This window comes from Montipora capricornis, chromosome 9, assembly GCF_036669925.1.
Source record: "Montipora capricornis isolate CH-2021 chromosome 9, ASM3666992v2, whole genome shotgun sequence".
Taxonomy (NCBI): Eukaryota; Metazoa; Cnidaria; class Anthozoa; order Scleractinia; family Acroporidae; genus Montipora; species Montipora capricornis.
The window spans coordinates 19,958,819-19,971,318 of record NC_090891.1 but is presented as its reverse complement, the minus strand read 5'-3'; the positions used below and the strand labels follow the sequence as shown (position 1 = coordinate 19,971,318).

Sequence of the window (12,500 nt, the reverse complement as noted above, 5' to 3'; positions counted from 1 at the left end):
GACTTTGGTTTTGGTTTTACGACACTCGATTGAAACTCGCTCTATAGGTTGGTTTTTGAGGAGAGGGGAAAGCTGGAGTACCCGGAGGAAAACTTCTCGAGCATAAATGAGAACCAACAAACTCAAGGGAGGTGAGTGATCTCACCACTGCGTCCATCCCTGCATCTGACGTCAAAACTTTAAATCCTGAAAGTTACACCGTAAGAGGGAATAAAAAAATCAACATACACATGTAGTTGAGGCCAGGTGAGAGATACCCTCGATGGGGTTAAGCTCCCCACTTTCCATCAACTGAGTCCCAGAAAGTGTTGTAGTCTCTCTTTTGCTCTAAATCGTTGAAACGAACGAACACTTCAACATGACTGAAGCTGCGGGTCTCAAATACCGCGGGCGTTTGTTACTTCAACCAACGCCCGCGGTAAAAGCGACCCGCAGCTTCAGCCATTGAAAGTTCAACGCAAGCGTGCGTTTCAACGATTCTAGAGCAAAAGAAAGACTGCTCGCCGTCTAATGTGTAGATTGATTCAAGCATGATTATTGAATGGAGTAAATCACCATCATTACTAATTTTGGGGAAAGAGATTAATTCTAGGAAGGGCATTGAAACACCCGCCTGGCTGACCTCTCAATGTATCTTCCATCATTTCCACGTATGCCGCTGGAAACATCCCCACTCGTCCATTCAGCTCCCCCTCGATCCATTCATCTCCCACTTTCTTGTGAACTTGAATGACATCTCCTGTGTTAAAACTGAGATCGCTTGGCACATCGCTGTTGTAATCAAACATCCCTTTACAGTAGAGAATACGCTCTGAATCTGTTGCTGCGATTTCGTCGTTTTCGGCAGCCGCCGCTTTTGCTACGGTCACCGGCAACTGATTGATTATGTCCGTGCTTATGTCAACGAAATTACAGGGGAAGGCCCCAGTCTGCCCGCGGGTCTCTCCTCTCAGCCAATCGTCGTTGATCTTCTCGGTCACATGAATCGTTTCCCCAGAGGTAAAGACCAGTTCACCGTCATGTTTGTTCCCTTGAAAATCATATAGTGCTACAACATCAAATGGTGAATGTGAAAAAGCTACGGTTGGCTGAAAAGAAAAAATGAAACATCAGAATAACCAAATGGCATGTAAACAAACGTTCGAACGGATTTCTAGGCTCCCGAGCCTTAATAAGACATAGCAGGGCTATCAATCTTAGGACTATTAGGGAGCTTAAGCATGCCACCTTTTTGAGAAGCGGACGGCAACCGGAAGTGAACATTTCGCATGCCAGGACAGTAGTTTCTCCCAGATTCTCAAGAACGTCGCGTACTTAAGCTGAGGCGACGTGACTGATGGCTTATGGAGAGGGACTTGAAACCTGGACCCCTGGAGCATGTAATTCTTTGTCTATTAAACTTCAAGTCAGAAGAGAAAACGCCTATTAAATTATTGAGGTCTTGTGGGGGCGTTTATACGAACACGTGGCAATTCTGTTACAATTTCCCTTTCTTCTCTTAATACGTTCTTTTTCTAGAAACGAAACAATAACGTTTTTGAAAAAGTGAGCTAAAAGAGGCACGAAAGATATAAGTGATCCTAGCACTCATCCAGACAATCCGAGGAATCGTTAGTCTCCTTTGCAGCCGTTTTTTGGATGTCACGCGTTGCGTGACATAAAAAAAAAACGATTGCAAAGGAGACTAAGGAATCGTCTCTTGTATACACCTGAAAATTTTATGTGGCTTCAACGGGATTGGAACCCATGACCTCTGCGATGTCGGTGCTCTACCAATTGACCTTCAGCTGGGAACAGGTCAACTTGTTGGACTCATGTATTCCCGTGAAAGGACCAGTTGATAAAAGAAATAAATGAACATTCAGATGTGCACTTCAAATGTACATTTTTTTCATTAAAAGAAGTACAATATTAATCAGAAGACGTTCGTAAAACGTTTTTCCTAACTTTTTGTTGTGTATTGTATCGCACGTTTTATGCCGTTTACATTTTATACATCTTTTTTTTTGGGGGGGGGGGGGGGGAGGAGGAGGATTGTTTATTGGAAGCGGGAGTTCATTTAACTTTTTGAACTTGAGGGGAGGGGAACGTTTTTTTTTCCAAGAGGGCATTTCTTCGAGCTTTTTTCTACAATTATTTACTTACTGGTTCTTCCTGTACAACTTCATCCGGAAGATCTTCGATAATTTCCACAAACTTTACGGGAAACATTCCTTCTTGTTCTCCCAGACGCCCTATGTACCAGTCATTATCTACCCTTTTAACGAGCACTATTTCATCTCCGGCCTATTAAAAAACAAGACAGACGTGATGTGTCACGATACGGGTTTGTGTTATCACACACTGGTTTGCGTTCGCCTTTAGTCTTGAAAAGACTTCGGCATACAACTGAAGAAAACTAGAAACGAGCCGATGACCTTCCGATTGCCAGTTCGGCTACTCATTTAATGACCGTGACCAACATTGACCAATCAATCATGACTCGGGCATACTCGAAAAGCAACCATCAAACTGATGATTTTACGATTAACGGTTCGAATGTTCTACCACTGATTAATTGGGCATATTCGGAAAGCAGGGATCGAACCGACGATCTAACGATTTCCAGGCGGATGATCTACCACTCATGAATAGACACTACTCGGAAAACAGGAAATAAATCGATGACCATCCGATTACCAGTTCAGATGCTGAACGTGCAACGGAGGCCATTAAACAATCAAATAATTTTCGTCCTCTGGCAAGTAAACTTGTAATGTGAGATAAAGAGGACCGGAACATCCAAAGCTAGGACATCGGGCACTAAAAACCACTTATGTCCACGATTGCAGCTAATTAGATGCAAACCCACTTTTGACATCAACGAGACGTGCCCCTTTAAAGTGCAACTATGATCAAAAAGATACTTCCTTTTTTTCTACAGAAAGAGCGATTGCTCAACACTTGAGCTGTTTTTCTTTGATAATTTTACTAAGCTATCCTTTCCTTAACTTACCTTGTTTAACATTGAATTATATTTGAGATAGGAACTCCAGTTGTTATGAAGAGTGATTAAAATTTGAAGTTGTCAAGCCATGATTTACACGAAAGAACAGATATGCGTGGCTTTGTTGGTCGAACTGCATTCTGGTACTACAATCTTTAACTATTCACCTACTATTAGTATTCCTAAAGCAATATTACGATGATTGGACATGTTATTACACCAAATGGCTATTTTGTTGTAATGCCCGCCAGATTTCGCTTGAACAGAGCAGAATACAATCAAGCGATTACAATAACATTTGCAGCCGTGAGATCGTCTTACCGAGTTGGAAGGCGCATGATCTTTGACTCATATCCTCATAAATAATCACCAACGTGCGTATTTATTTATAGCAGCCGGCAAAGTAGCCTGGGGACGACTTGGTAAGTCAATATCACTGAACAGTGGCTTTGCCTGTGAAATCGCTTCGCTTAACTTTGATTCAATTGATCAAAACAGAAAGGAAACTCGCTAAAAAAGTGTTAACATAGAAGAAAAATACTAAAACAACTCTTGAGAGCAAAAAGAAATGTAAATTTTATTAATTTATAGACACTGTTTTGTTACATTAAGCACAGAAGCTCGTAAATGGCCGCCCAAAACAGGCCGTCGAAAATCTCCCATTTCTGAGAACTGGCCGTCCTTTGGACGGCTGGAAGGCCGCCTGGCTAAAAGCCTGTTCCAAAATGGCTGCCATTTTAGTATTATGTTGTTTGATTGCAAATTGGCCCTTTTGGCCTCGTTCAAGGTTAAATATTCCTTTAAATTTTACGTTTGAAAGCGAGGCTAGAAGGGCCAATTTGCAAGTAAACAAACGAATACTAATACGGCGGCCATTTTGGAATAAGGTGTATGCTGAAGTTGGCGAGAAGGGCAAGGAGACACTTCGTGACGCTTATTGAAACCCGCGGCATCTAATTAGGGAAAACTCTGCATGGACATCTCTCATTATGGGACTTGGTTTCTCAAATGATGGCAAACCTTTAGCCATAGATACAATCTCAAAACCGTAGATAAAAGGAAAAGCTCCACTTACGCTAAATCCGAGGTCGTCAAGCGCTGTAGGCTCATAGTCATACAAGGCAATGGCAGAGGGCACTATGTATGTTTCACGAACTGAGGACACTTGAGTTGAAGCTGCCTTCTCCTTCACCTTTTCTTTTGGCCTGCAAAAACGATGAAACATAGTAGAGCCCAGGCAGTACTCTGAAGTTGCTAGCTAGTGCAGCCAGTGCAGTAATCTTATTTTCAACATAATTTTCTCATCCGAAACACATTTGATGAAACTGGCATGTTTAATAAGTGAGGAGGAGCTGGGTAGTAGCTGCTCCAGAGCCCCATGCCCCTCCCCCTGGTAAGGCCCCCTACCCGTGACTCGCTGCATATATGACACAAAGACTTCAGTTGTAGGACTTCTGCAAGGTTGTGGCTTTAGAAAGGCCAAAGCGTGTAGTCGGAAGCTCCAAGTGACGCCCGCTTATCCTAGCTAAACATACTCTACAAAACATATGTGATGTACAATTGCAGAAGAGCTGGGATTTTAGCTTTTAATGAAACTGAGGCCAGACTGAGTGTATTTTCATGACAATTTAAAACGTTTGAAAGCTTTTTACGCAGTCTTTTGCGCTGAACCTCGTCGACATTACTATTCTTTCGACACCTAAACGAAATACTCAGAAAATGGCGCAGAGAAACGAGATCATTTTGGTCAAGCTATTCGTCCACACACCAGCGACGAAATAACTATACTTTTTACACGACTTGTTTGTGACCTACAATATTTATTTCTGTTTTGTGAAAAGTTGGGGAGTGGGAGCTAAGAAAGGAACAAAACTCCTTTGTAGTTAGCACGGCATCACCAATGCGTGAGATACTTGTTAAAAATGTTGCCCGTATTTCCGACTCAACATTTTGGTTGCGCTATGTTTAAGAGATATTTCGGACTAGACATGCGCGCGTTTTCATACAACGGAAGATCGTCAAATAATTTACAAGAAATAAATCATTACTTACTTAGTTGTTGGTTCTGATGGTCGATGTGGCTTGTCCTTCGATGACACTGATGTAGAAACAGGCCGAGGCGGTTTCGATTTTGCCTTTGATGCGGCCTTTTCATGAGGTCCGGAATCACGCGACTGAGACGTGCCTTTCATGTGATCATCTGCAGACGACTCTCTAACACGTTGTGCCTCTGTTTCACTCTTACTTCCAGCATCACCCTTTTGTATTCTGGGCGGTGGGGGTCTTTTTCTTGATCCTTTTCTGCTCGGATTGCGCTCAATTTCACGAGCTCCATAAACACTTGTCTCAGATGTGCCTTTCGCTTGACCATCAACCGACCTCGCTCCCACGGTGTCCGATTCTATTTCATTCTCCTTGCTACCCGCATCGGCCTTCGTAACGACTGAAGCAGCTTCTGCCAGCGTAGAACTATTTTCCGATTGCTCGTGTATGTCCTTCGAAGATTGACTGTCGAATGCTTTGGATGGTGGCCTGGGTGGTCTTTTTTGACCTTTTGGTTTCTCATTCTTGTCTTCGGTTCTATCGTTGAGTTCAAAGGTAGCTTCCACTCCCCCACGAACAGACTCTGCCGTGGGGGGCCTGGAGGGTCGAGTTTTTTTGCTTGACGCTGTTCTCTCCAGACTCTTCTCATTCTCTACTGGTGATTCCGTATTGTCAGATCTCGGTGCCTCCGGTACATTTTCACGTTGTTTTGTCCCAGGCACACAAACCGGTCTTGGCGGTTTTGGTTTCTTCTCTTGCTTTCTCTCTGTTGATGCCGTTGACTCCTCAGCCTTCAATTCTTCCAGGGAAAGAGATATGCCTTTGTCCCGTTCATTATTCTCCTCTCCTGGGGCACCGACTGGCCGTGACGGGGCCGCCTTCCTCACGCTTGGTCCTCTTTGGGGCCTCTTGGGTGCTATACGCCCTTCGCCTGCTTCCTGACCTTCAAGGCGTGCGGCTCTTATTATGGTAGGTACGCGCCTTGGTTTAGCAGCCATCTTCTCCTGTCCTGTCCCCTCTCCTTGCATATCTTTTGCTGGTACAATCACTGAGACTTGTTCCGCCTCTCCTTTACTGCTGTTTGATGACTCCGCTGTTTCAGTGGTTGGTGGTTTGCCAGCTAAAATGACAGTGGTCCTCGAAGGGTTTGCTTGGCCGGGCTGTTCGTTCTTCTCCGTAGCAGATGGCACTTGGGTATTCTTCGGTTTGTTTGGCAAAATTATGGTTGGTTTAGAAGACTTCGCTTGGCCAGATCGTTCTTCCGTATCCTTTGTAGACTCTGAAATCTTCGGTACCTCTGTGTTGTTACGCGTCGCTGGTAAAATTACATTCGGCTTAGAACGTTTGACTTGCACATCCGTAGTGTTCACAGTCTCAGCGTTACTATCAGAAGGCTTCGCTATTTCTGTTTCACTAGGGAAAGGCTTAGTGGGTAAAATCACGGTAGGTCTGGACTTCGGTTTAGGCGCTGCAGCAGCAGCAGCAACATCAGGTTTCGTTTTATCTGTCTCACTGGGTGTGTCAATTGAGCTGGTCGGCTTCGGCTTTAAAGCTGGTTTAGGCTTTTTGGCAGGGGGTGGTGGTTTTCCTTGCAGGACTGTGGCAGGTATATGTTTCTTATCCTTGTCAACCTCGCTTTTAAATTTGTCATCTGCTTTTTGAGGCAGCTCTTCGCTCTTATTCGATCTATTAGGCATTAGAATAGTTGGTTTACTCTTTTGGCCAGTGATTACTACATCTTTAGTGACCTTAGGCTGCCTCAATGCTGTTTTCCTCTCACCATCAACCTCTGCAACAGGCTTTGACCCTGCAAGAACCCCTGATCTTCCAGATGGAACTTTAGCAATGATCTTTTCTTGAACAGTACAATTCTCTACAGTTCGGCTTAATTCTGATTTCTCTCCTAAACTAGAATCTATCTTGTGATGTTCGTCCTTACGCTGCGGGACAGCAGGAGCTTTCTTTAAACCAGAATCGTTGCCAATTCTGTCTTCCTCTTCTTTCCCAGGAATATCTTGATTACCATACCGACCTCCAGTCATCAATTCTCCATCACATTCACCTGCTTCCAATGTAAGTTCGCTTACTGGACGGCTCTTGGGTCTGGGTGGTGGTTCGCGCCCCTTGGATTTTCGGCCCTGTGTACAGGGGACCTTGGGCTCTTCATGTGCAGGGGCTTCCTGGCTGGAGACTGTAGGAGAAGGGATCACTCCTGAAGGACCCATTGGTCTTGCTGATATGATGGTGATTTCATGCCTTCCTTTAGGCCTGAAAAACATTTTGGATCACTGTTAGTCAACGGTAAGACTATAACAATTCAGATTCTAAAGAGGAAATTTGTTGAGACCACCTTGTGCAATGCAATTTCTTGTCACCAAAACTAATCACCTCAGTTTGGGAGATTCTTCATTTTTGAGCCCATTGCTCACAACATCTTCAGCTGCCTCTCCAAGGTCTACTCTAGGAGGAGGTGGGGGGCCTGAGGGCCGAGCTTTTCTGCGAGAAATGGGTGGTGTCACCCCATTAGATTGTGTGGGTCGAGCTGGTGGTGGTGAAGTACGTACTTCAGCAGGTGCTGGTCTGTGTGGGATGAACGGGGCTGGCTTGGAGGGAGCAGCTCTTGCAGGCTTGACTTCAATTCCTTCCATTTGGTGTGAAAATTAGTGACTTGTAGTTGCCTACAATAAGGGAAGAGGAGAGTTTAAGAGTTGCACTGTACTAAACTCCTATTCTATTTGATTGTGTTTCCAGAAAGATGTTGGCCCATACTCGTCTTGGCGGTGATTCCTTGATCTATAGAGTGTTTTCACTCACGTGGTCAGTAACCTAGCTTTTCCACTGAAACAAAAGAAAACGTTTTCATGACAATAGAGCTCAATTCCCAGAGGAATGGTTGGGTAGACCAACATGGCCGCCGTGACGTCACGTGAAAACACTCTATATGTAAGTGGGATGAAAAGAAGCTCAGTCCTCTGTAATAAGCACTTGTTTAGAACGGCCTCATAATTCCGGTATTCACCTACTTTTCTTTATGTATGCCCAAGACCGGTCAAGACCAATTTCTAATCTGTAAGTACTCCCAAAAAAGTTCTCTCAATCAGGTAATACAACTTTGTGTCAAGAAAAACAATGACAATTTTATCACTCTGTGGGCTTGTGTTAGTCACAAGGCAACAAACGGCCACAGTTAGCTCTATCAAATGGCTTAATAAGCTAAGCGTGCTCAATGCTATTATGTATTTAAGTTTTATATTGGGTCAAACGTTGGTGCGATGGTCGGTAACATACATGTAGATCCAGTGAACCAATGAGAAAGCTATATTAACTCTTTTCCCCCTGAACCATTAGACAGCATAAAATCTGTATGTGTAGCTCTTAGGAGGGAAGGGATTCATTAACATTACATGTAGCTTCAATAAGGGCGAACAGTCAATGCTCTTTGCCTTCTATTTCACTTAGAGAAGTTGGCTACTTCTTTTGCCAAGATTGAGGTAATACGCTATTTGAAACAAACTGGTCACATGACTGATAATTGGTGAACTTAAGGTGGGAATTTATAAATTCCAGAAATGGAAAGATCTTGTTTGTCTTAGCCAGAACACAAAGTGTCAGAGAAATACCACTTAAGATAAAGATTGTATGACCACTTAAACACTCTAAAATTGCATACTTTTGTTTACGAACAAAAAGCTTTGGCCCTTCAGTGTAAAGCCAGGTTTTCACTAGCGATGCAAGCACAAGCACAAGCACAAGCAGCTTAAGCATCAAAATCAACCACAGCAAGCGCCATGTTGTTCAAATACTCAGGTGCAGGGAATCTGGAATGAGTGCTTTAACTGACCACATGCAACAAATTTCCTTGTACTTATGGTGTATTTCATTTTCACACGACGAAAGTGAATGCAATCATAAGCCCAAGCACAAGGAAAAGGAGATGAAATAAGCACTCTTATGCTTGCGTTTGTGCTTGCATCACTAGTGAAAACCAGGCTTAATTTTTCATAATTACATGCCACAAACAGAGCTCGGATTCCTTCTTTTACCATGGGTCAAATCAGTGACAATAAATGTGCCAGGGTGGAATTTTTCAGACTTTCATTATTTCAAAGGAAGAATTTTAACGCGGTTTGAAATTTAGAAAAATACAAGGATTTGTAAGAAAATCAATGAAGCATAACTGGGTGGCAAAGCATCCTTTTCCCATACAAATCCTTTCAACTGTAACAAGACGATATACTTACGAAAATTGGCATGGCAGCATATTTTGAGCTGCTCTTTTATTTCTGGAAAAATAAGTTTCATGAAACCAGCAGAATCGTGTTTATGAAAAAAGGTCATGTGACGAATTGTTGCAACAGCTCTAAATAAAGAGACGAGATTCTTTCAAACGTAAGATTGAAATTCAATTTTAGAATGACAACAGTCAGTTACTCCACTCAAACCAGCCACCAACTTATTGAAACCCCTGGGTTAATCAGAGATGACACTGAGCATTGAACATCAGCTGATGTTGCTTGTTAAAACAGACCTATTTATGGCCTACAAATTCAACCAAACCTCAAAGGGTCAGAGGATCTCTTCAAGCTGCAATGCCTGATCAAAATCCTCAGGTGGGTTGAGACCTTAGAGAGCTATGCATGCTTTTTTTAGGTGATACCATTGATTAAATAAATACTTTACCTCCAAGAGAAATTGCAGCGACTAATTATAATAACGTCCTAAGGAATATTTAGCCTTCAATATGTAAAAGCTGTAGATGAAGAAAATCTAAAGTATCATTAAAAAATTAATATTCATGACAGATTATCAGTACTAAGTGGTTGGTGATATTAGCCATCAGTGCATCTCCCACGTTCAATTATGCCTGTTCAATTCAAGAAACAACTGAATTCGAAGTATGAATAACAAAAGAAAGGAAATAAAATGGAATAAGTATTGCCACAACATAATTCTTCCATTAAAGGATTATGATGTGTACAGTAAGAAATGGTAATTAAAGAATTAAAGTCCGATTTAACGCTTATTCAATATTGATGGCGCGTATGCAACAACATTTATATTGCGCGTTCAAAACAAAAACAGTTGCAATTAATTTAATTAAAGCTCCCCCGGGTTTTGCATGGAAGATTTATCAAGGAATGACTAGATACAATTGACTCCGTAGAAAATTCTCTATCGACTTCTTGCCACTAGTTTTAATAAGCAGACACACCAAATAATCTACAATGTAGATCTGACTCCAATTTGTTCCCGGCTGTCAAATATAATGTTACAAGAGACCTGATCTTAGTATCTTTGAAAAGTTGTCACTCTGGACGTTCATCGGGATCGATTGTACATGCACACGTTATTAATTCCAAAGCTTTCGCAGTAGTCAAGGAATAGAGAAGCTCGACCTAAGAAGACTGTCCTGTAGCTTACCAATAAAATCAACAAAAAAATCTCGTAATTATTCACACCGATCATAATCGCTGCCAACAATATCGATCGAAAACAAATCGCAATACAACGTAACAAGCAACTTGTAGATCGCAGGTTGAAACGGTACGAAAGAATATCAAAGAGCAAGACTTACCTAGATGCACATTAAATATTAGAGGATATCTTTACGTTGTTAGGGAAATCAGGAAAAACCCCATGGATTTCTTGGTATTTTATCTTGTCATCTATCCACCATTGTCTCTACCATTTCACTAACAGTCTGGGTCCGAGTCTTGTGGGAGTAGCCGCTGTTCAGCTGAGCAGTTAACCCAAAAGGCTTCTGGGTAGTTTTGAATGTGGCGGTTATTTCAAGGGATGAGAGTAAATAATTTTTCGAATACTTGATCAATTCTATTTATTTGGAAAGAAAGACCATGCCGGAGACGATTCCTGTTCGTGTGGCTCTCAGAATTAGACCACTTGTTCCCAAAGAGATCGGCGATGGATGTAAAGAATGCATCAGGTGTATTCCGGGACAGCCACAAGTTGTCATGGGCGAAGACAAAGCGTTCACTTACGATTACGTGTTCCAAACTTTTAGTAAACAGGAGGATCTTTACAACAAAACTGTGGTTCCCTTAGTTGAAGGATTTTTCAAGGGTTACAATGCTACCGTTCTTGCTTACGGACAAACTGGCTCTGGTAAAACGTTTTCAATGGGAACAGCTTTCACCTTGTGCAACGAAACCGATGAAACGAAAGGTGTGATTCCTCGACTCATCGAAACAATTTTCCAGTGGATAGAGCAAAGAAAAAATGAAACGGAGTTCTTTTTAAAGGCCTCATTTTTAGAGGTAATGTATTCACATTGATTTTAAAAAGTTGACATAACTTCAATGATGAGGGTCGTGCCGACGTATTAATCTTCTAGATCTCATACATACATGTACATGCTTTAAGAAAGACATAACTTATGATCATTGGCGTGAACTGACATCTCACGTCTAACCTTTTGACTAACATGAAGGTAGCGATTCTAAAGTGTTTGAGGTGTGAATGGATTAATAAAACAGTTAATTCAATAGCTACGATTTTGATATATTCTGGGTTGGACATTGCAAATTTTATAACAATTACTGCTGTCAAACTCAAAATGCGCTGTGACAAGTGCTTTGGGGTGCTAAGAAAAAATGGAAAATTTGTATCAACTACATAATTGAAGGCCATACGGTGCTGTCACATGCAAATTAGCCTTTTAAAGAACAGGACATATAACAACAGGCATTTTTTTTATTTAGTGATATGCAAATAGTGGGCCCTGTGTTTGTTCCTTGTGCTGCATAGTGATGTAATAAAATGCTTGCATGATAAATAGATACGCCAATATTCTGGACAAGTTTGTTTTGTACGTCACTCAAAACAGATAAGATCTTTTTTCCGTTGTACAAAAACACTGGTTTTGGTTTTTCTCATTAACTGAACTGGTGGAAAATATTATGTCCTCAATTACGGTACATTTTTTGATTTTCAGATTCATAACGGAGAGATTCATGACTTGTTAAATCCATGCCAATCAGATGAATCTCGCATAGCAGTTAGGGACACCCATGATGGTGGAATTAAGGTAACTAACTGGACTTTTAATAGACCTGACCAAATAAATATCATATTATTTGTTAAGGGCATGCTACATGTACTCTAATACAAGTTTAAACTTAACAACAGCCATAACATGGGATTAGGTCTGAACCTTTGAGAGTCTACAATACTATTTAACTTAATTACGTAAAGTATGATCGTCTGGGTGAGTGTAGTCCTGAGAAGGACTGTTTGAGATGACGTTGACTGACGTTTCGACAACCTGAGCGGAAGTCATCTTCAGAGTCAATTGATTTGTGTAACGTCCGTAGATACTATAAGAACTCCATTATGTTACAGCACTAACTACTACCAACGGATGGTACTGGAAAGCTGGTTTACTAACTTAGAGCAGATACCTATAAACTGATGCCTACAACTTCCCGCACCCTACAAACGACTCATCGACAAC

General features: G+C 41.8%; 2 protein-coding genes across 2 annotated transcripts in view; one reads left to right on the top strand and one right to left on the bottom strand.

Annotated features, from left to right (window-relative positions):
• LOC138016466 (SH3 domain-containing protein 19-like) overlaps positions 1–10,711 on the bottom strand; it is a 15,169-nt gene extending 4,458 nt beyond the window's left edge. Inside the window, exons 1-6 of the mRNA XM_068863600.1 lie at positions 10,605–10,711; positions 7,418–7,707; positions 5,039–7,297; positions 4,062–4,191; positions 2,146–2,286; positions 623–1,088 (exon numbers count right to left, since the gene is read on the bottom strand). Of these exons, the coding sequence (XP_068719701.1) occupies positions 623–1,088; positions 2,146–2,286; positions 4,062–4,191; positions 5,039–7,297; positions 7,418–7,677 (3,256 nt within the window). The 5' untranslated portion in view covers positions 7,678–7,707; positions 10,605–10,711. The remainder of the gene's footprint in view (positions 1–622; positions 1,089–2,145; positions 2,287–4,061; positions 4,192–5,038; positions 7,298–7,417; positions 7,708–10,604) is intronic.
• A 91-nt stretch (positions 10,712–10,802) lies between these two features.
• The window catches only part of LOC138015855 (chromosome-associated kinesin KIF4-like), a 38,462-nt gene continuing 36,764 nt past the window's right edge, over positions 10,803–12,500 (top strand). The window contains exons 1-2 of the mRNA XM_068862979.1: positions 10,803–11,304; positions 11,982–12,074. Coding sequence (XP_068719080.1) covers positions 10,885–11,304; positions 11,982–12,074 — 513 coding nt within the window. The 5' untranslated portion in view covers positions 10,803–10,884. The remainder of the gene's footprint in view (positions 11,305–11,981; positions 12,075–12,500) is intronic.